This window comes from Copadichromis virginalis, linkage group LG18 (genome assembly GCF_057382275.1).
Source record: "Copadichromis virginalis isolate Kocher_CV1m ecotype Utaka linkage group LG18, C_Virginalis_male_GT1.1, whole genome shotgun sequence".
NCBI classification, from domain to species: Eukaryota; Metazoa; Chordata; class Actinopteri; order Cichliformes; family Cichlidae; genus Copadichromis; species Copadichromis virginalis.
Genome location: NC_140635.1, coordinates 7,821,206 through 7,844,338, shown reverse-complemented (window position 1 = coordinate 7,844,338; position 23,133 = coordinate 7,821,206). Strand labels below are relative to the sequence as shown.

At 39.7% G+C, this 23,133-nt stretch overlaps 2 protein-coding genes across 3 annotated transcripts in view; both read right to left on the bottom strand.

Moving 5' to 3' along the window:
* LOC146687178 (enhancer of polycomb homolog 1-like) overlaps positions 1-9,213 on the bottom strand; it is a 35,317-nt gene extending 26,104 nt beyond the window's left edge. The window contains exons 1-2 of the mRNA XM_085440512.1: positions 8,864-9,213; positions 1,354-1,449 (exon numbers count right to left, since the gene is read on the bottom strand). The gene's annotated coding sequence lies outside the window, so the exon portion shown is untranslated. The remainder of the gene's footprint in view (positions 1-1,353; positions 1,450-8,863) is intronic.
* Positions 9,214-10,269: 1,056 nt separating this feature from the next.
* Positions 10,270-23,133, bottom strand: part of LOC146687177 (integrin beta-1-like) — a 32,010-nt gene continuing 19,146 nt past the window's right edge. For both annotated transcript variants that reach the window (XM_085439660.1, XM_085439659.1), the window contains 13 exons: positions 19,843-20,059; positions 18,520-18,690; positions 18,161-18,399; positions 17,857-18,012; positions 17,587-17,682; positions 16,852-16,941; positions 16,278-16,418; positions 15,849-16,051; positions 15,364-15,602; positions 15,057-15,279; positions 13,916-14,151; positions 13,506-13,672; positions 10,270-11,421 (listed from right to left, as the gene is read on the bottom strand). In XM_085439660.1, coding sequence (XP_085295786.1) covers positions 11,356-11,421; positions 13,506-13,672; positions 13,916-14,151; positions 15,057-15,279; positions 15,364-15,602; positions 15,849-16,051; positions 16,278-16,418; positions 16,852-16,941; positions 17,587-17,682; positions 17,857-18,012; positions 18,161-18,399; positions 18,520-18,690; positions 19,843-20,059 — 2,244 coding nt within the window. In that variant the 3' untranslated portion in view covers positions 10,270-11,355. The remainder of the gene's footprint in view (positions 11,422-13,505; positions 13,673-13,915; positions 14,152-15,056; positions 15,280-15,363; positions 15,603-15,848; positions 16,052-16,277; positions 16,419-16,851; positions 16,942-17,586; positions 17,683-17,856; positions 18,013-18,160; positions 18,400-18,519; positions 18,691-19,842; positions 20,060-23,133) is intronic.

The window sequence follows — 23,133 nt, the reverse complement described above, 5'->3', positions numbered from 1 at the left end:
GAAATAAGCACCGGGAATGGCCGAAATGTATATCGTAAACTAAAACGAAATAAATTTTCAAATAAATAAATTAAATGACAAAAGTAAAGTTGTTCTATACCCCCTTTAAAAAATAGTAAATGAAAGAAAATAAAAATGCGATTTTAAAAACATAAATAAAAAGTGGGACTACTGGAATAACAGGACTACGGTTAAAAAAACAAAACAAAAACAAAAACAAAAAAAACCACTGCCAACTGTATTTAGCACAACAAATAAAAAAAAGATACCCCTATTTAAAAATGCATTTAATATATAATGAATAATTTCTACTTTTGAAAAAGAAAAAAAAACACTTAAAACTTTGTAAACAAATTGTAAACAAATAAAATGAATTTGAAAAAGGTATTTAATATTGCATGGTGTACATTTTCTCTATTGTGTAGTATTATTGTCATGGGTTACTTTATTGCTTCTTCTATATTTTTTTTTCCTTTTAATTTTGCTGTTGTAATAAAGTGAATTTCCCAACTGTGGGACATACAAGCTATCTTACTGCAGTGTATTTTACGTTTTGGTTAACAAAATTAGAGACAGACTAGCTGCAGGCCAATGCAGCTAACAGAGATAACTGTTAACTGAGCTGAAACAACTACAGTGATTCATTACAGCTCATCAATCTGATCAACAGCCCTGCATTTATTGGCAAGGAATGACAAACAATGTCATTTAATTGTATTTTTTCCACCCAAACCTTTGTCATATATGAAAATGAATAAAAATACTACTAATTACTACTATACATTGGAAGTTTTCACTATAGTGTATTTTATGCTTTGATAAACAATACAGGAGGCACAAAAATCTTAAAAATAACTACAGCCAACGCCTTTAACACCACAGGGTAGAGACAGCCGTCCCTTTGAACCACACAGAAAGAACAACCCGGATCCACTGAAACTTATCACTCTGATCTGACCACAGCCCATCATTAAAACCCCCCAGAAACGTTTATTCCCGGTGATACGCCTCACCATGTGAGCACAACGCTGCCCTCTTCTGGTCTGACAGGCAAAGGATCAAATCACCAGCATGCATGTTGGCACTCGCTGCCTGCCATTTCTCTGTGAGTGCATCACAAACTGTGTGCATCGTTTTGAGTGCATGTATTATTATATGTATCAGTTAAAAGCTTAAAAGTGACCATGCTTATCCCAGCAGGCTGAAGTTGTGGTGCTTTCAGGGTAAGACTAGCACAAAGGTATGGTTTGAGTATGCTACTCAAGTGACCCCCCCAAAGAAATACACACACACAAAAAAAAAAAAACCACACACCAAACCCAAACACTTACAACATTAATTTAACATTGTTACCTGTTGATGGTGGTGACATGTTTCTTAGCCAGGATCCACCCAGGGGACCTGAGGTTTTCTTTTCATCAATAAATCCATAGATGGTGCCATGAAGACCTGCAAGCAAATTGACAACAGCGCAGGGACATTTAGTCAAAAAGCTCACGCTTGATGAGTTTTTCACATGTAGTTTAAAAGGAGATTTAGATCCTGTTGGTCTGGGTGGAGCAAAAACAAAATCCACCACCTGTTTGTAATTGTCAGAAGGGCCTCCTGGTCTGGCCATCCAACAACTACACCTGGCTGTGTTGGTGGGTAACACACAAAGGCACTCAAATGGACCAAAAGGAGTTTATTTGTGTGCAACAAGGGGTTTTAAACTGAAATGGCACGTTTATTGAACATTTTCCAACAGGAAGATCTGCTTCATATTTGTACATTACTCTCACATTCTTGCCCAACAGCACACAAAATGCAGCATCTGCAGCTCCATAATCATCATCCTTAGTCTGATATATCTACTATCCTTTCTCTGTACACGTCTAAACCCCCTCAGACATGCCTCTCTAATCCTGGTCCCTCTAAACAAGAACTTTAGCATCTTCAACTCTGCAATTTCCCGCTCGGCTTCCTCTCTTTTTTGTCAGTGCCACCGTCTCCAAACCACAGATCACAATAGGTCATGCTACCATGTTGTAAACCTTCCCTTTCACTCTTACTACCATCCTTCTTCCAAATCCACTCCATTGTGCCTGCACTCTCTTCTTCACCTCTCTTGTGCACTGTCTCTTGCTTTGGATGGTCGATCCCAAGTATTTCAATTCATCTACCTTCAAGTACCTCTGCTCCTTGCATCGTTACTGTTACACCCATTTCCCTCTCATTCACACATGTATTCTGTCATGTTCCAACTAGGGCTGCCACGTTTAGTCGACCCGTCACGGTTATGTCGACGACTAATTTAATAGTCGACGCGTCGTTTGAAGCTTCGTAAGATCCTGAAAGACGCAGAAACAAGTAGTAGGATTCAAGAGTGGAATAACGGACTGAAACAGAAGATGGCAGCAGTGCATCTACAAGGATGCCAGCTGCCATTAAAGGCTAAAGAAGAAGACGCAGTTTCCAGTATTGTAGCTGTCGAAATTCAGTGGCTGCATCCTCTGGAGGCCGCATTTGTAGGCCGATTACGTGACAGGCAAATTTGAAGACTCCGACAAATGCAGCCGACAAATGCATCCTCCTTTTCCCCAGATTTGAATCATGGGTTGGGCGTGTCCTTCATTGCCCAACCTATCCCAGAATTCATAGCGCGGCCCATCCAATTCCAGTTTCCAACATTGCGGCAGCTACTTAGTTTTAATATTACACTTTCTAGGTCACAAAATAAACTTTTAAGATATTTTCAGGCAAGAATGTAGCTGTGTAAACTTCAAATAACTGCTAGGTTTATCAAGACAACACATATTCCCAAAAGTGCTCCGACGTTTTCAGAGACGAGCTGATTGGGAGATCAAGGCTCACTAGAGCCGGCGAGAACACCGAACTCCCGGCACATCGTTTTCAGACCCCCGTGGTCTTTTGCTACTCAGGTTAAACATGATATATAAGTCAGTTAGATGACTTAAAATGTTATATTGTTTGGCTTTGTTCAGTGTTTTATTTGTTTCTGAGTAAATCAGTTTGGCTGAGATTAAAGTTACAGTTTTCACAGCTGAATAAACGTCAAACAGAAAACTGATTAAACAGAAGTGTGAGGTGGTCGAGAATTTACTCCAGTGTCCTGTTATATTTTAGATAGCAAGGAGCAGACGGCTGAGTTTATTAAACTCCACCGAGACAACCTGCAAATTTCATTAAAAGTTTAACAAACTATCATCTTGTCTTTATTTTTAGTTAGCACATACCTTAAACACTTAAAGCTGTAAGCTAATGATAGTTATATAAGAGCAGCTGCATGCTGGAGCAATAAGCTGTACGTTTTATGTTCAATGGATGCATGATCTGATTAGTCGACTATCAAAATAATCGTTTGTGGCAGCCCTAGTTCCAACTGACTTTCATTCCTCTTCTCTCCAGAGCATACCTCCACCTCTTACAGACTCTCTTCCACCTACTCTCACCACAGATCACAATGTTGTCTGTAAACATTGTTCACAGAGACTTCTGGGGTCCGTTCTTCGTACCTCGCTAAGTAAGTTAGCTGGATTTGATTGTTGACGATTTCGCGTGATCTTGGATCGTTCGGTTCTCCGAAGCTCATCCGGGACTTGCTGTCATAGCAACAGATCCGTAAGCGTAAACCTGCTCGGGAGCAGGTTTACTTTATGTAAACAAGATTAGATCGCGGCCACTCAGGTATGTCCGCTTCATTTATACGAAAGCAACAGCGATATTTTACCACTGTTTTACCATAAATAAATATTATCAATGTAACTAAAGATAATGCAGCACTTGATCCTTTTATTGATGTCACACAGATACATACAGGTCATTTCCTAAAAAAGGGAAATGTACTATTAACATTCTATTACATGTATGTGATTATTACAGATGTAATTCATATTTCAGAGTAGTAATTGTAAATTACTTCATGTAATCAAGATGAGAGACCACGGCTATAAAAGCGAAGGTGGACTTGGGAAGTCTGTCGCAGCCATGTCCTGTCCGTATATGCGAGCCACCCATTGCGGAAGGTGCAAGATTGATAAGGAGAGTTTTCAGAACTCAGCGTATATTGCGGGACAGACAGGATCCTTTAGCTCAGCGCGACAGTGTGCTCATAGAGAGATATCGGTTTTCCCGTGAGGGTATTATTTACTTAACCAACTTGTTGACGAGGGGGTGCAGGACCACCACCTGTCTTTGTTTGCTCTGCCCTTTTCTTGGTTGCTGTTATAAACAAACAAACAGATTATTTCAGGGTCTCTTTCCAAGAGACGACAAGCAATATAAGTGATAAATATTACCATTCTGTAGAATATTCTTATATTTCACTTTTACTTGTTCCCATGTTCTAGTGGGTCCTGTTGTGGCTCTAATGTGAAAGAGGATATAATGTAATACAATATAATATGATATAATGTAATATAATATAATATAATATAGTGTAATATAATAAATTTACCCTACCGCCTACTGGTGTTGGCCAGAGGGGCCGATGGCGCGATATGGCAGCCTGGCTTCTGTCAGTCTGCCCCAGAGCAGCTGTGGCTACAACCGTAGCTGCTTCCACCAGTGTGTGAATGTGAGAGTGAATGAATAGTGGCATTGTAAAGCGCTTTGGGTGCCTTGAAAAGCGCTATATAAATCCAATCCATTATTATTATTATTATTAAATTACTTACGAGTTTAATTTGTCAGCAACTTTCTGCCAGCCCTCTCTCCTTGCTTTTGCAGCCTTTGCAGTGTTCCCTTGCATTTTAATTACACTCTGAAACTCCTGAAATCCCTCAATCAAGAGTTCTTGCTCTGCTGCCGAAAAATACCGAGCGCGCTCCTTCGACATTTTCGCCGACCAATCAAAGGGTTGCCGATCAATGTTTCTACTATCGATGCGTAGCCCCTGTTAAGCCACATTACTCACATTACTTCATCCAGTGATCTCACATTACTTCATCCAGCTATACTAATCGTCAACAACAGGTGTGTTCGGAGAACCGGAATAGCGAGCTCAAAGTTAGCGCGATGATTTGATCCTGGATGTGTCATTTGATCCTGGATGTAGTAAGCGAGGTACGAAAAACGGACCCCTGACCTCATCTGTCCATCAGCAGTTCAAGACAGAAGAGGTTCAGAGGCAATCCCTGAACCCATCCATCACTCCTACTGCACACGTTCCCACCGCTCTTCAACAAGTCTTTCCCATACCTTCATGTCATGGCTCATCAACTCTATCCCTGTGTAGCGACTGCAGTTCTGCACTTCACCTTTGTTCTCAAAAGTTGGCATTCTCACATTCTCCAAGATTGTTTAACACAATCTGATTAAAAAGTCCACTTGGAGACTCAGTCCCACAAAGGGGGTTATCGTCTCGATAAGTTAAACCAGGGTTTCACAACATAGCTGTGAGCGTGTTCATGTGAAAGAGTCAGTGTTGGGAGCATTTGATTTATCAAACATTGACGGGTTTGCTGGCAGCAGTGTGCCTGATTTTATAAAGTTAGATAAAACTATCGTATTAGAATAAATATAAAGATGTTAAAACACAAAATACAGGCTGGAAGTAACACAGCCGAAGGCGAGTCCACTACGTGTTTGGGTACGTGTGTGAGGAAAAGTATGAATGTCAAAGTACTTTAACCACTTTGGCCAGGAAGACTGGAAAAAAAATCTAGTATATTAATGAAGTTTAGCCTATTAGAAATCAGGATGTAAAGCTGACAAACAGGTTGTCATTAGGGGAGGTTAATTTTTAAATACAACAGCCACAGGCCCAGAATTTAGACACAGGCTTGGTCTATGTGCAAATTTGATATAAGTTCAACAAGTATAAACATGTGATTTACGATCATATACATGGTATATAGAACAATAAAATTGTTATAAAAAGGGTTTTTAGCCAAAAGGAAAAACCAGGAAATAGGTTTCTTTAAGAATCTATATTTATTATTAATGCTCATCAGGAAAAGAAAAAACCTTAAGACACCTTAGAACCTCTTATTATTCACACACAGATGTCCAAGGGATTTCCAGGAATAATTCTGTTTTCTGGAGAACTAACTTATCAGTAGCTGGTGAATTAAAACCTGTTAATCTCTAATCTCAAACTTAGCCTGCTTCGGAGCTGGTTACGGCCGCAGTATATGTTACCATGGTGATCTACACCGTTAAGCAATTAATCACTTTTGTAACTCTTAAAACACTGTTAACCCCAAAGCCTGCTTTGTAAACAAAAGGCCTCAGGCGTGTCACGGCATCCTCCACCTTTGGACCTAAGCCCTTCTGTTTATCCAGTGAAACATGTCTACTACATGCAGCATCATCCACTGTCCGCAGCAGGCTGACATTTTATGAAGGTAACTAGGTAACGTACTTACCTTTAATTCGCTGTTAAGTGTCAGCAGACAGACAATAAGTGTTTGTTTAGATCAAGAAGGATCCCTAACCAGTGATGAATCTACATGTTGGACTTGCAGGTCTCTCCATCTCGCCTAAGAGGAGGAAATCTTTCTGCAAACAGTTGCAGTCTGACTTGGACTGGCTGCAACCACTCTCAGAGACATTGTCAAAGGTTTGCAAATCATTCCTATGCTATCTATAAATGTAGACAAATTCATCATGTTGTCATCGGTCTGAGTCACAATTCGAGGGAACTTGACTCTTATAGAAGAGGAAGGTTGCTTAGCACAAAGTTAATAGTTAAATGTGATTTTTTTTTGTCTAGATGGACAGCAACACTACGTGATTTTCGATGATTTATACCTGGAAATTGCTGTATTATCACAAACCGATTGCGGTGACCCCATTCCATATGTAACATTTATGGTAGGTTTTGGTTACAGTGTTGGTATGCTTGACAATTTCATTTGGAGCAAATACAAAACATGAATAATTGAAGTGAGATAACTTTATCTTTGGATAGAACAATAACTTTGAGGACATAGTTTGCACTTGGAAAAAAGGTGATAAATAATAATATATGTTTGTGCAGTGCAGAGTATTGCACTATGTTAATTAATATAACATGAATATAGTATTGTGATAATATGATATTGTGGGATGTCTGGTGAATCCCATCTTTACTAGCGAAGGTTTAAGAAGCTATTTTAGAGAGAACAACTCTGACATTTATGTCTAAAACAAGAGTAATGGGAAATAGATCGGATTTACAAAGCATATTTTGGTGCCTACCTACAAGGAAATTCAGTTTTATTTATCAAATGTTAACTATCTGGGATTCAAAGTAAAGCTTTGTACCGTGATGAAGTGTGTCATCTACTGTTTTGACTGTAACCGAGATCCCTGCTGTGCGCAAACACACACATGAGCCCAATTCATTTATATTAAGAGGCACAGCATTACTGTGGTCATCGACTCCTGCTGTGACACATGAAAACCTATATCTATAACATTTTACTTGAAAAGAAATTGGCAGGCTACATTTAAGATAAAAAACTGTAAAAGGTACTTGCATTTGTCAGTACTTTTATACCTTATTTAATGATTTCTTAAAGTTTCTTATAAGCAGTTTATTTGGTATAATTGTAAATGCAGTGTCAGTAATATTACAATGCTCGATAGTTTCCTTCTCTTAGATATTTCACCTTTTATGCTGCCTGCCACTGTCATGAGGTTATGACTAAAATATGGCTAGTGGGACATGTGCATGTTTCTAGGTTTTGAAACGAATAAAGTCTGTGTAATGCAGTTATTATAACAGCTGCTGGATGCTTTCCAAATTAGCCAAGCCCAAATTAAGCTGTATTGGAGAATAAAGCCTTGAAATCTGTTTTAATTTCCAGAAACTTTGAGTAAAGGCGTTCTGAGGACAAGGCCTCAACTGTCCTGTGGTTATGCAAAAAAGACAAGAGCTTGAGTGACATACTTTTAGTAAGTTAAGCTTGTGACCTTGAGATTTATACTTCTAAAAACATCTAAAAAAAAAATACAAAAGAGACTACCTCAAACTAAATACATTACTTTCATACCTCACATACTTTGGGTCAGCACACAACACAAAAGTGCCATGTGGGTGGGGTTTGTCCCACAAAAAGTTCACATAATCACAGGAAAACACGAGAAACATTGTCCTCGTCTGATTTACATCCAGTCTAATGCAGAAGATGAGGCAACCCCAGCATAGTTTTTATCCCAAGCAGGCCTTTATTACTAATTATTAACTAATAATGACAGCACAACTAGTCACCATGAGGCAGTTCCCATTTGAGCTTCATCCAGCCAAGCAGGCCAGGACGGTCAGAGGTCTTCGTCTGGCTGGGTGTTTTATGAAAGGAGCTACTGTAGGTTAGATAATACAGTGGAGTGGGGCATAAGGCTATGATCCAGACCCATACAGGCCAGGGCCAAGCAGTTCCCTAGCAGACCACAGGAGCTGCCTGGCACTGTTCAGCCACACACCCTAAAGCCTATGATCCCCCAGTGCTACATTTCCAACGATGATGATGGAAATTCCAGAGAATAAATCATATTTAAAAAATTACCTGCAGCCTCTCAAAGAGGAAGCCACCTTTTGCTCATGTTCTTTTACCCCCCCTCAAATAACCCCGATCAGATTTCCGACATCTTATTTTTCCACCTAACTGTAACAACTAGAGTATTAGATTTTTTTTGTTTTATAAAAACAATAAACGTTTCATCCGAACATATCGATCCATATCACGGTCTCCTAGCTTCGGGAGGTGGCAAAGTGATTAGAAACTTGTGGTTTTAATGCTGAATCGCATCCAGCTGACCAGCCAGGAATTTGATTGCGTGTATGAAATCATCTGATGCCAGAAAACACTAATCACGATGGGCCTTTTTTCCAGGCGACCATCGATTCAAGTTAAAAACATTGCAGAAAAATACTCACCAAGTCGACCATCGGTCACACGTCGGGGATTTATAAATAGATGGGCAATATTTCTGCAAGTCAGAAGTTAAAAAAAAAAAAAAAAACGACAGGCAACACGACGCAGCTAGCCACAGAGGCACCCAACTACCACTGGCGTTAGCCACAGCTACTTCTTCTAGTTGGCTTCATAATAAAAGCCGGTCGGTCCGCCGGTGTCCGGGCAGGCAGAGCCATTGTCCGGTGTAGATCTACCAAAAAACGGCTTATTTTGGCTGCTGAAAAGTCCATGTCGATGTAAAGCTGGCTGAAACTAGAGAGGTGGAAACCAAAGTGCTACTGTTGGGGGTTAACAACTTTGCTGTAAACGACGCGATCTGATTGGCCCGCCGAGGCCACCAATCACCTGTGGAGAGCACCCGACTCAAGGCGTCACGCTCCACGGGGATGGAGTGCAACGTGATTGGCTGGCGACGTCACGACGAGCGTTAGCTTGTAGCCGATTTACATGCTAAAATAAACAAATAAAAGTATAAAATGAAAGCAAATAAAGCTATATACAAAAAAGAAAGATCTGCTAAACGTAGAATAGCAAAAAAATACTTCTATTCTGTATGACTGAGGTTTTTAGATTATTACATTTTAAATTGATTTGATCAGTGATTTATTTATTTAGTTTTACTCACTGAACTCCTTTTATTCGAATCCATTTTTTTCCTACTTTTTTTTAAATTATTGAACTATTTTGCTAATGCATTCATATATTTTGAGCTATGCGATTCTTACGAATTTTTTTTTAAATTTTTGTAAAGGAATGTCTGTAATACATAATACATAAACAATGACTTCAACAGGTCTCTTGAGTTTCTTTTTAAGAGTTGTTTTCATACATTCAGAATATCTTTGAATACAGAGAACAAAAAAAACAAAGGATTTTTCTCCCTTTTCTTCTTTGATACCAGACACCTATTCAGAGGCAGATATGGTATTCAAAGAAATCATGAAATGAAGCAACAGCAACTCTCCTGCTGCAGAAAAAAATAAAATAAAATAAAAAATGGTCAAACATGTTTAGCTCTCTTATTTTCTGTGCCCCCCATTTTTCCTCTTACATTACTGTAAAAGTAGGGCAGTTTAATCACGCATGCTGCATGCATTTTAATTGTATTACTTTAACTTATATTACTATATAGCACTTCGATCATTTTTGAATTAAACAGGATAAAACATTTAAATGCTTGATAATTTCATAATGTAAACAAATAAAATAAGAACACTACCCGCTACTATACCTACAGTCTTGTTGTTATGCCTGTAAACAAAACCATCCACACTTCTCATTGGAGCGTTATCTTGTCATTTTTAACGTCATGATGTAAGTTTCCACTGCATCAAATCTTCAGCAAATACACAATGACACTTAACAATATGGGTCCATTTTCTTGTTTAAGGGGTTTATTCAATAAATAATTCCAGAAAACAGAATCGCAATTGTGAATGTGATGGAGAAATCAACAAAGGCACTTAAACGTTGATGACAGGCGTAGCCTTCCAAAAGTTCTCTTATCAATCCTCTTTTTTTCATCATCCCCATTTCTTTTTAATTAAGCACGTTTGATCGAGGCACCTCTGAAAGAGTTAGGTGTAGTAACTCAGATGTAAAACAGGACACTTGCCCCCCATTCACATTGTACAAATAAAAACAATATAAGCAAATTTAGTCAGCAAATAAGGCAGAATTGTGTGTATTTGGCATTGCTGAGAAGAATAAAAGGACCTGAGTTGGCTTTAAATTAAGCAAGTAAAACCTGGAGCTGAACAGTAAGACTACTGTACACCGCTGCCCTTCATCAGGTAAGGCAACCCAAGAAAATCTTTTCTCCACAAAGACACATTTAATAAAAATGATTGTTCAGACGGATTATGTCACTTTGAAAACAAACATACCATCACCCCCAGCTCTGTTCTGTGAATACATGTATGGCTTTACACAGAATACAGGAAAACAAAAAGAAAAGAAAAAAAACACTTCCTGTACACACCCCGCTGCTGCCAAACCCGGCACTACATCTGAAGGGCTCGATCCAAAGAGACGCCCACTCATTGAAAATGATTAAAGACACAGTAAAACTTTTGTATGCCTGTTTCTGAAACACTGATTGCCTCCTACTCTGCACTGTATGCATGCACGCTAATTTGGAAAGAAACCCTTCCTTTACTGTCCATTATCAACATTCATTTCAACCGCTCATCGAAACACTGATGGCTTCTATTTAACAAAAAAAAATTCTCTCAACAAAACCAAAACTTAAAAACCACACGTTTATACATACTGTACAAATTACAGATGATGCATAGAAGATCAAAAGTTAATAGAACGGAGCCGCAAAATGCAATGCTATTATTTGGTGGCTACAACAACAAACAGACAAACAAAAACAGTGAGCATTATAAAACCCGCCCCTCCCGCTTTCTTTTCCATACAGTGTTGTCACGAAGTAGGCTAAGCTCCATCATTTTCCCTCGTACTTTGGATTGATGACAGTTGTTACGGCACTTTTGTAGATCGGATTCTCACCCTGAGAAATGCAAAGAAAAGAGAAAGAAAAGTGAGTAAACCGTTGCAAACACAGTAAATGCATCACTGAGACACAGCACTCAAAAGAACAGGGAAAACATGCATAACCTTTTCATGTTTGTGTGCCAGCTGCTTACAAATTGATACTTGAACCTCTCTTTTCCCTAGCAAGCGGGTCCACACACTCAAAATACTGACAGTATCCTTTTTAAACTATTTAGTAGGTTTAATTTAATTGAAGAAAATGTGCTCCTTTTTTAATTAAACTGTGCTTTCCCTCTTGTTTGAACTCTGAGCTAGTTCCTGACAGCTTTATGTTTATTTTTTCATCTGTCCTAAAAGCAGCTGACAATCCAAACTCCATTTTCCCTGGAGGTTTTTCTTTGGGTCGGGCAGCATAGGGCTGTGGTTAGTACCATCACATCACAGCAAGAAGATCCTGGGTTAAAATCTGCTCTGGGGTTCTCTGTGTGGGGTACTCCAGCTTCATCCCACAACACAAAGGCATGCATGAAGTTAGGTTAATTGACAGTATATGTAAAAAGTGAGCATGAATGGTTCTGCCTCTCATGTTAGCTCTGCAACAAAGCGGCGATCTGTCCAGGGTTTTGTAGCAGGGCAGAGGTTCCGGTTTTTGTTTTCACATGTGCTGTTTTAAGCTTTGCCTGTTTGTAGATGATGCAGCTGCTTTTTTATGTTTATAGGAGAAAGTTTTCCCACAGAGATACACGTTAATCACCAAATGTGAAAATAAATCTGCTTTCCAATGTTTCCAGGATATAAATTTATGGTTAGACATGCATATAAATTCACAACATGCGGACACTAAACTTATTTCATTGCTGCACTCATGCAAGAAGGAGCAATACAAACTTTGACCTAAAGGGCAGCGGCTTTATTCCCATAGCTGGGATTGTGGAACTGGTTAATAGGACTCTTGTATATGGGGTTCCCTTGCTAACAAGAAAAAGAAGGAAGATGAATGGAAAAAACTGAAGAAAGAAATGGAGAGAATCAGGAAAAGCACTGGAAAGGATAGAAAACAGTCTAAGAAGGCAATACATTATAGTAACTAATTAGCGTTGTAATTATTACTACCAGTCATTAGTGCTGCACAGTTTCTGTTTAGTAGTTTGTTTCCTACTTTCTTTAAAACTGTTTTTATATTTATTCTTCTTCCTTATAGGTTCCACTTGTGTTGCCAAAACATTTGATAATAAAATAAAATCTTAAAAAACGAATTTTCTTTAAAAAGGTTTGCTGAAACTAGGAAGAACAGACTTGAATACCATTTAAAAAAAAAACCAAAAAAAAAAAAAAACCCAACTGACTGTAACATAGTCCACTTCATGACATGTTTATCAGAAGAAATTCAAAGCCATCTACTGTGTGTCTGTAATGTGGTAAATAATAGCATTTAAAGTCCTCTGGCTGTGATTTGTGTTCTGCTTTTTCCCTTCAAATCGTAAACACTGCTGCTGTAACTGCCTCACACTGAGCAGCAGCTGCTGCTGAACTTTCCATCAGTGGTCATTCTGCAGGCTTCCTCGCTCTGCTCCGTTGCCTTTTATGGTCATGCAGTTGTGGCATGTGGACGGCGAGTGGCAGCACCAGCAGCAGAGAAAAGGCCACTCCCTGCCCTCAGTGAATAGAGAACTAACACAACTGCATAGAGCTGGGGTTCATTGAGGACTGAGTACAGGCCACACAGTGAGAGGAATATCCTCATGATTACCTCACATTTTTGCCTAGAGAGCTTTGTCACATGCACAATCCTGGAAAAATCTGTAAAGTTACACTCATCTTTTTGTTTAACACTTACAGTTTAAAGTGGACTCATTTTACTGAATCTTCTAGCTCTACTGGAGTAGCTCTGCATAAGTCTCAGTCTAAAATGACCCGTATCTTATAACACTCTCACCATCTAAAACAAGCAGCCTCCTTCTATACCAAATTTAACCTGCGGACTGTGACACAATGGCTTAAATAACTAGCTCTTTCAGCATGGTAAATTTTTTTAAAGCATAAACCCGAGTGAACGGCTCTGTCATTTAGTGCTGTGGATGATGCGGTTCTACTACTCACCGTGTCCCATTTGGCATTCATCTTCTCCTTCTCAAACTTGGCGAACTCTCGGCGGTCGTGGATGATCATGAGCAGCTTCCAGATGAGCAGCAGTGCGAGGCCGATGAGCACAATGCCCGCTACCACACCTGCCACGATGGGGATGATGTCAGGTCCTGACGGGCAGTCTAACGGAAAAGGAAAGCAAAGACACCCAATGAAAACGGTTGCTCATATAAAGAACAAAAATGTAATTATCATAAACAGAAAATAAGTAATCATTGATATTAATGGCTATTTTCTTGATTTCTTAAAAGTAGGGAAGATTTGCCATCTCATCTATTAAACTGTCTATTGCATCTGCTTTTGTAACAATAAACAGAAAGCAAGTAAAAGGATGATCAGACAAAATCAGCTCAGTGTGACCGTACCCAGTTTCTCTACCACAAAGACTTCCTTGGTGGAATTCTTGGTGATGGCGTAGGTGTAGTAGAACCAGCAGTCGTTTGCATCCTTCTCTTTGCAGTGGGTCAGGGGGAAGCTCTGGTCTGTGGGCTGAGGTAGATCTTTTCGGTCCTTCACCTTTATTAGGTTGAAGTAGCTGCACTCCTTTTGGCACATCTCCTTCTTCTCGCCATCCCCAAACGCTCTGCACTGCACACAATCTCTGTGGAAGCACAGCGTGGTTTACTCACCACAGTGTTTTATATTCGAGACGCCAGACATTATAACCGCCATGCTGGAAAACAGTCGTCAGGTCTGAACTGCCACACATGAAAAAAACGAGTGAAAATCTAACTGTTTAGATAAAGGATGATGTGATCATTTTAATACAGTGAGAACTCTTAATTTTAACTCTTAGTTTTACATTTTGTTTTTGATTTATTGTACTTTGGGTTAATTTCCACAGTGAGTTTGTTCATTTTAGTTTTTACTGTTGAAAATGTTTAGTGTCAGTTCAGAACAGGAATTAAAGGCATTTATTTTGTGAGAGCCTCAGTCATACAGACATCCCCCGCTTAAACATAAAGGCCTCTCTATTGACAAAGTCTAAAACTAAAGACATGAACTAAAACTAACAGCATTTCTTCCACAGAGTTTGTTTTGTCATTTGTCATAGGCTTATTCTATGCACTGCAAGCACATCATCTAATTTAGAATCACAAGCACGTCTCTGGGAGGAAACGCAGGCACCTGGAAGATTTCATGAAATTACTGGGAAAACATGAAACTCCACACCCAAAGGCTCCCAGCGACAAGGACCCAGGCAGAACCTTGTTGGCATCCTGCAAACTGCCTGATGTGTTTTTTTTAAGTGTTCCTTGAATTGTTTTGTAATGTGTATCAAATAAGTTTTAATGACTATGAATTATTATAGTCTCTGAGATGATTTGTTATGAAATTCTAGTTAAAAATCAAAGATAAATCTTTTGGCTTTTAACTAGAATTTAATCATAAATCACATGACTCAGTTTGGCATACAACTTCTAAGCTTACATGTTAAAACAGAATTTACATTTTTAGATTTCTATATGTTGTTTCTCCAACCAAAGATGAAAGCTTCACACTCACTTGTGCTCAGTGCAGACACCGGGGCAGGTCGGACAGACCTCACATGTCGGACCCTGGAATTTGGGGTCTTCGCATTTGCAGATTCCACACTCGCATTTGCCGCGGCCATTACAGAGCTGCCCATTCTTGGCAAGGCAGGTGGATTCATCCAGGGAACATTCACAGGCATTGCCCGTGTAGTTGGTGTCACAGATGCACTTCCTGCATTCGCAGCGTCCATGTCCTAATGGAGCACAGGCATCAAACACATTCAGTGTGGAGTTAAATCAATCATACTTTCAAATGAGTTTACTTCTGTAACCCTTACCTCCGCAGAGCAAGTTGCCAGAGCGGTCGCAGTTGAAGTTGTCGCACTCACAGTACTTGCCACTGTAGACTTCTGCAGGATTCTCCCGCTTCTTACATTCGCAGGTGCCACAGAGGCACTCGCCATTGTTGCTACAGATATCTGTACTGTTGGGTTTTCTGCAGTTAGCATCCAGGTCGTCTGACCGGACTTCGTCTTTGCTGCACTCACATTCACGCCCAATACGTCCTTCGTTACATCTGCCACAGAACAACAAAAGTTTAATTATTCAAGTTTTAGTGTCACATTACAAGCAGCAATAAGTCTCTTGACTATTTAGGTGGATGATTAAAGTATGCCACTGAAATCATAAATCCAGCTTTTAATCAAATTACTTAAATATGTTGAGGAATATTTTGAAATTACAGACCCACACATCCTTATGCTCCATCATACATGGCTCAGCAGCTCTACATCTCTCTGCATCAATGCACATCAATACTTACTTGCAGGCTCCACATTCAAAAATCCCGTTTCCCCCGTGGCACTTCGGACTGTTGGGCTCTCCCTTTTTGGCACATTCACAGTCACAGATGAAATTGAGCTCTATCGCCACCTCCTCATTGAAGCCCAGCGGTTTCACTGTAATGACCTCAGGCTTGCCACCTGAAGGACACTTCTGAGATTCAATAGAGATCTTAAAAGACACCTGGAAACCAGAGAGAATCACACCGTATGAGGAGGATGCCATCAAGGTAACTGTTTTTCTTTTTGTATGATTGTCACATTTAAATGTTTCAGATCATCAAATAAATGTATTTGACTCAATACATTTTCCCCAGAGTATCTAAACCCTTTCTTTTTCTCAGATATAATTTTTGGTTTGCTTGTTTTACACTCGTCAGCACATGGAAACCAAGCCTGGATCCTATTACCTCGTCGCCAATGGAGATGTTAGTGCACTTCCTGCCGTTGTCCTCTGTTCCTCGCACACCGTTTTTACAGAAGGCTTTGTACGAGATAGAAACGCCCTCGGGCAGCTTGCTGTTCTCCAGAATCACCTCAGATGACAAAGACTGCAAAAAAGAAAAAGATAAGAATCAAACATTTATTAAACTTTGTCTCTCTACAGATGAGTAGCAGCTTATAACTAACTTAAGTAATAATTAATTCCTTACAATTAAGATGTATTTTTGGGAGTGGCACAGCTAAGGCATAGCTGTCACTTGGGTTTGTTTATGATGGAAGAGAGAAAGTATTCATGCACACAGGTGAAGAGGAAAGCACCAGTTATCAGTTCCTCAAATTTGGCTGATTATTTGCGTTGAATTTCTCTGGATGTGACCTCTTACGTTTATGTTACATTTCGTTACCTGTAATCTTCACGTGCTCAGATGAAGATGACAAATGCCTGGCTATGTATACATGAGAAATAACTCAATGCTAAATCAATCCCCGATCATCAGGGGAGAGTCTAAGATCACGTGATGATTGTGCAGTTCAACTTACATTGTAGGCATCAATGATGAGTTTGATGACATTACTGGAGTTGGAGGAAAGCGTGCCGACAGCTGATTTGGGAATAAGATTTTTCAACTCCTGTAAGAGAAACGAGAGTCAAAAGAAAGAATTAACATACATGAATCATATCCTGTGAATTACATAAAAAAAAAATTGGAGCTGATCTATCGGTTGGATGATATTCCTAACTAAATTGTGAAATACAGTGCTGGAAAGTTATTACATTTTCCTGCAATGAGAAATTCTTTGAAAGCAGAAAGGAAAATCACCAGCGTTGTGATTGGTTTTTTGACCTTGTTTTGTTAACTGAGGTATAATTTTCTGAAATATAATGTAATTTTTTTTAAAAATAAGATAATAGATTTCATGTCTAATGGTAAATGGCCTGTGTTTGTGTAGCATTTTTCTAGTCCCTAAGGACCCCAAAGCGCTTTACACGTTCAGTCATCCACCCGTTCACACACACACATTCAGACACTGGTGACGGTAAGCTACATTGTAGCCACAGCCGCCCTAGGGTGCACTGACAGAGGCGATGGACCAATGGACCAATCAACCACCCAACACCCATTCTGAGCCAAAAAACATTATATAATAAAACAATAAATATTGATAGACATATATACACATAACAATACAGGGTTTTTTGACCTTCCCAGTGTGGGTTCTGCTTGTATAAAAAAAGAAAAAGAATAGTCTTCAAACACAATGTACAAAGGTTACCTGGTAAACAGGCTGAAATTCCTCAGTTACAGCAAAGATGGTCTGAATGTTGTGATCACTCAACTTCTGGACCAGGTGAGCAATAGAGGGATAATCCTGTTAAACATACAAAACAAACTTAACAAAGAATATGGGTCATGTGAAGATACAATTAATGAACAGACGATAAAACTGAGACCATTATTAAAAAAGGTGAACATATAACAGCTCTCATTCTCAGTCAGCTCTCCCTGGATTTACTGTTAGTGTTAAAGACATGATGGTACATACGTAGTAGTGGCTCATACTGTACACGTTGTTTTCCAGGTGACACTTCCCATCGTTGGGGAGGACAATGCCGCCCAGCTTGCCGTCTCCAGCGAAGTGGAAACCAGCATCAGTGGAAAACACCAGCAGACGAGTCACGTTCCTCCAGCCAATTTGCTCCTGGGATCAAAACAAGAAGATATCCTTATTTATCTTATTTATACTTATTTGTATTCTATGCATTTTGCAGGCACAGAAGAATAGGAAAAAAAAAAAAAAAAAACACAAACACAAAAAAAAAAACAAGCTTAATTAATTAAACGCTCACCTCACAGACTGCCACCTGCATGATGGCATCAAACCCCCCCTCTGGAGAGTCCAGGTTTCCTGAGATCTGCTGCTGACTGACCAGCTGGTTAAACCTGTCTCCGTTGCTGGTGAGCTTCAGGACGTTCTTGTAGCTGAAGGGGCTCGTACAGTTCTCGTTGTTGGAACAGGGGTTGATTAGCCTGGCAGGTGTGGTGCTGATGTAAGGCATGACCGTTTTCTCCACAAAGGAGCCAAAACCTTAAGGCGAAACAAAAAAGGAGAGCATTTCTTAACTTGGGATTATAAACTCATTTGGAAGGCTGAGGGTTTTCTGCTGTTTTGAAGGACATTTATTGGGTTTCATGTTTTTAACCGTACCTATCCTGAAGTCTGACGTGATCTCCCGCATTTCCCTCATGAGGTCAGTGCCAAGGTTCTTCACATTTTCCAAATCATCTTTCATGGAGAACGAGAGGTCCATGAGGTAATATAAGTCGATGGGGTAATCCTCAGCACGCTTGAATTTCAGGTCAAAAGTCTGTGGCTCACCTTAAAGGCAAAAGCAGAGCATTGTTAGTTATTAGACTAACGACAAGTTTCCTGTTTTTACTGGAAAACCAGAGTTACACTTAAATACAAAAGGGTTGGAAACTAAAGATAATTTAAGGGGGGTGGTCTCAAATTCATTTTACCATCTTTGGAAATTTAAGTTTGCATCATGCCAGCTTCTTCAAACTGATAAAATTATTAAAATAATTCTTATAAATTTCTTATCTTTTCCAGTCCACTGGCTTTAAAGTGGCTAAAGGTGAGACTGACACAAATATAACGGCTTCTAAATCTAAACTGCTTTGACATTACACCAACTATGAACCATCAACATATTTACTCCAAATAAAAATTTGCTTTTGTTTTGACCTGACAACAGTTTCAGCAAACTGCCAAAGCATCAAAAGTTCAGGCTATATTGAAAGCCTTTTTAACATAACACAATCTCTAATTACGTTAGGGTATTTACACAGCTGTTTTAACTGTGACGAGTAAAAGAAATTCAACCAGGATATCAGAATCAGAATACTTTATTGATCCCTAGGGAAAGTTATGTATATTCACATCTATATTCCTCTGGTTAAAAAAAGACTTCAAGGTGACTTCTAGCTTTGTGACCTCAGCAAACTTTGGGCTCAGTCGCTAGTTTCTAGACCTGAGCCTTCATAATACAGTGATTTATGCATTTGCCTAAGAAGCAAAAGATCTCAAGTTTGATCCCAGAAGCACACAAATCCCCTGACGATGCATTAAGAAGGGCATCTGGCATAACATTTTGCCACATTAATCAAATTCAAATTCAAATTTTATTTGTCACACACACACACAACCATACACAGTATGACATGGGGGTGAAATGCTTGTAGCTGTACAATGCCCGACCATTAAATGACAGAAGAAAAGCATCATGCAGTAGCTTATGGCCACTACTATCATCCAGGGAACGTTCACTGGCTATTGACTTGCTAATCACAAATGTTAGCCCATGAGTTTGCTGTGTCCTTGGTTTCACAGTCAGGCCCGCCATCACTCATCACATCTGGTTTCAAAATACCAAGATGGCGTCGGTGAAAACACTGAAATCGATGCTGAACAGCTAGCTAATAAATGTAAACATAGTCAGGAACATAGCATCAGCATACGCCTGCTTACCAGATCTGAGCGTCACTTTGAGTTTCTGAGGCTGTATCTGTGTGATCTCCTCAGGCTTGAGTTTTACGTTCCCATCCTTGTTGCGAACGGTGACATCTTTGTTCTGGGTAATTTCAGTGCTGCCGCGGGGGTCCTCAATATTTTTGCAGTCTTTCTTCTTCAGGTAGGTCACATCATCACAGCGAGCTGATTTGGACTCGCCCTCTGAGAGGAACTTCTGCAAAAAGAAGAAAAGACCATTAGAGAATTACTCCAAATGACTTTCCACCACAGACCGGGATAATTTTCTTCAAATTGTTTGTGTTTTCCTTTTGGGTTGTATTGTGAAAGGAAAACCACGCTGCCGCAATAACCTAATCAGTGAAAGAATGAATAACAATACATCCTTGTATGTGGCAGAAGACCAGGATTTTGAATTCAAAAATCCTGGTCCTCACAAAGAAGGTCGTGAATAGTCAGATCCCATCTTATATTAATGACCTTATAGTACCATATCACCCCATTAGAGAATTTCGCTCTCGGACTGCAGGCTTACTTGTTGTTCCTAGAGTATTTAAAAGTAGAACGAGAGGCAGAGCCTTCAGTTTTCAGGCCCCACTTCTGTGGAACCAGCTTCCAGTTTGGATTCGGGAGACAGACACTATCTCTACTTTTAAGATTAGGCTTAAAACTTTCCTATTTGCTAAAGCATATAGTTAGGGCTGGATCAGGTGAATCTAAATGCTCCCTTAGTTATGCTGCAATAGGTGTAGGCTGCTGGGGGATTCCTATGGCTCTACATCTACACTGATCCAGGTAAATTTGAAAACTGTGCTTTCGTCTAAAAACACTCCACGTCCACATTAGCGTTTTATTTATATAGTTTTGAGGCTACATGTCACACCCTTGCTCACAGCTTTTACCATTTCAGACCCTTCAAATTAAGGATTTCCCTTTTTTTCCCCTTTCACTGAATTTGTTTAATTTTTTTTTCTCGACAAAGCTACTTCCTTAATTTATGCATCTTATTAGCCTACCAAAATTAAGTAATTTGATCTTTGAAGACGAACAATGTATTTTCAAGTTTAAAATCTAATTTTCCAAAATTAAGCTTAGTGGCTTTCATTTTTCTACCAGGCTTCAATCCACCATGGAGCACCTTATATTCTGGAGCCTCAATGTCAGTGTTTTTAATGACACTGATTTAAATGTGTCACTTTACAAGTATAAAAGGTTAAAGACTCATTTAGTGAAACAAAATTGTTTGGTTATTTTAACTAATAAACAGACTAATCTTTGGAGCACGAGTGCTGCAGATACAAATCTCATGAATGTTGAAATGACAAAGTATGCAACGAAACATAAGATAAGGCTTCACTGTTACTTTCACTTTCGTGGCTTCGGGGGCGATCGTGGCTCAAGAGTTGGGAGTTCGCCTTGTAATCGGAAGGTTGCCGGTTCGAGCCCTGGCTTGGACAGTGTCGGTTGTTGTGTCCTTGGGCAAGACACTTCACCCGTTGCCTACTGGTGGTGGTCAGAGGGCCCGGTGGCGCCAGTGTCCGGCAGCCTCGCCTCTGTCAGTGCGCCCCAGGGTGGCTGTGGCTACAATGTAGCTTGCCATCACCAGTGTGTGAATGTGTGTGTGAATGGGTGGATGACTGGATATGTAAAGCGCTTTGGGGTCCTTAGGGACTAGTAAAGCGCTATATAAATACAGGCCATTTACCATTTACTGTTGCTTTCACTGTTACTCGTGGAAAGGAGAGAAAAGGAGAAACAGATGATTGACAGGCCTAACAGAGAATATAGATTGGATGCACATGAGACACCACAAGGAGCAGTCGAGGAGAAGCCGAGACAATGAACCCAGTCAAAACGAAAACAGTGCTTTGACTCAGTTATTTCCAAAACCTCATGACATAAAAACACCCCTTTCTTTTTGCCTGCATCTAGCTGCACATAATCTGATGAGTTCTAAAGCAGAGCTACTTTGCGAGAGAGCGTTTCTTCTAAAGAGAGATCTCTTTAGGTGCTCCAAACGACTTCACTCAACTACAAACTGAAGTCGAGGCCTGGTTTCATAAGCTCAGGGGTGGATATCAGCAGGCTGATAGAGAGCAGCAGACGTGATTTAACAGGAATGCAGTTGTCTTGGCACATGACGAGAACAAAAAGCATTTAACCCTGACATGGTTTCAACAGTTTACTAAAAGGCTCACCTTAACTATAAACCCGTTTTCCTATAGTTGGCCCTCCTCTCCAATAAAACTCAGCCTTTCCATCTAATCAATTAAATTTTTTTCCCTGTTTCAGTGTTTTTATTCTGTGCAGAACAAAACTGGACAGTTTAAGGGTTGTGCTTCTTCTGTTGTTTGAAATGTGGTGCAGGTTAAAGCCTGTCTGTGTTTCCTGGGTGGTTAAACTGTAACCCAGTTCAATCTAGCTCTTTTTGCCTTTAGTTTCTCTCTTTTTGCAACGAACATGTACAGAAATGTAAAATGTTTCATATACATATGTATACATCCAAGGCTAACCAGGTGTAGGAATTTGTTGATCTGTGTTCCCACAACCTTGCTTAAAGTGAACATGAGCCCTTAAACACATACATGTGAATCTTGCCTCACGGGTATCAGTCAGTGTTTCCCCCCCCTGTTTCATTTCAGATAAATTCACTTATTTTAAGAGTCTCTCACCTAAACATGGTTATAACCATACACTGAAGTCAGGTGACAGTAGAAGTGGAATCTACAGCCATGTTCATACATAAATGTAATGTGGTTTTAAGAGAATCAGGTCAGTATGTTTTCCACGGTTATCCACAAGTAGCGCAAAGCAGGAAATGGTCTGCTTCAGAGGTATTTGAAATAATGGAAATGCTCTGTATCCTCTGATAAGGCGAGGGAGCTGCTTGGACAGAGCATGCAGAAGACAGGAAATGCCCGCCCACTCTAATACCACTGAGACTTTATACTAGGGAACTAGCAGGTTAAAGATTGGCCTCTGTGCCACTGAGGGGCAGAGAGAACAGCTCCTGATGCCCCACTCTGTGTCTAGTGTACCAACTTAAATATACGCTGGATTATAAATCCATTTTTAGTTACAATCGAAGTATAAATGTAAACAAAAATTCTACTTGCTTGTGTTAACGTCACTGACACAGCATAAAAAGAACTTCATTTACATTTGTTTGTTACTGTGCATGAATGTTTAATTCCAACTGCATGTTTTTGGTCTTTTCCCTCATACTGTGGTCTGTTTGTATTTCAACCACAGCAAGAAAATCCGCCTTAGGTACACTAAACATTAGGGCTG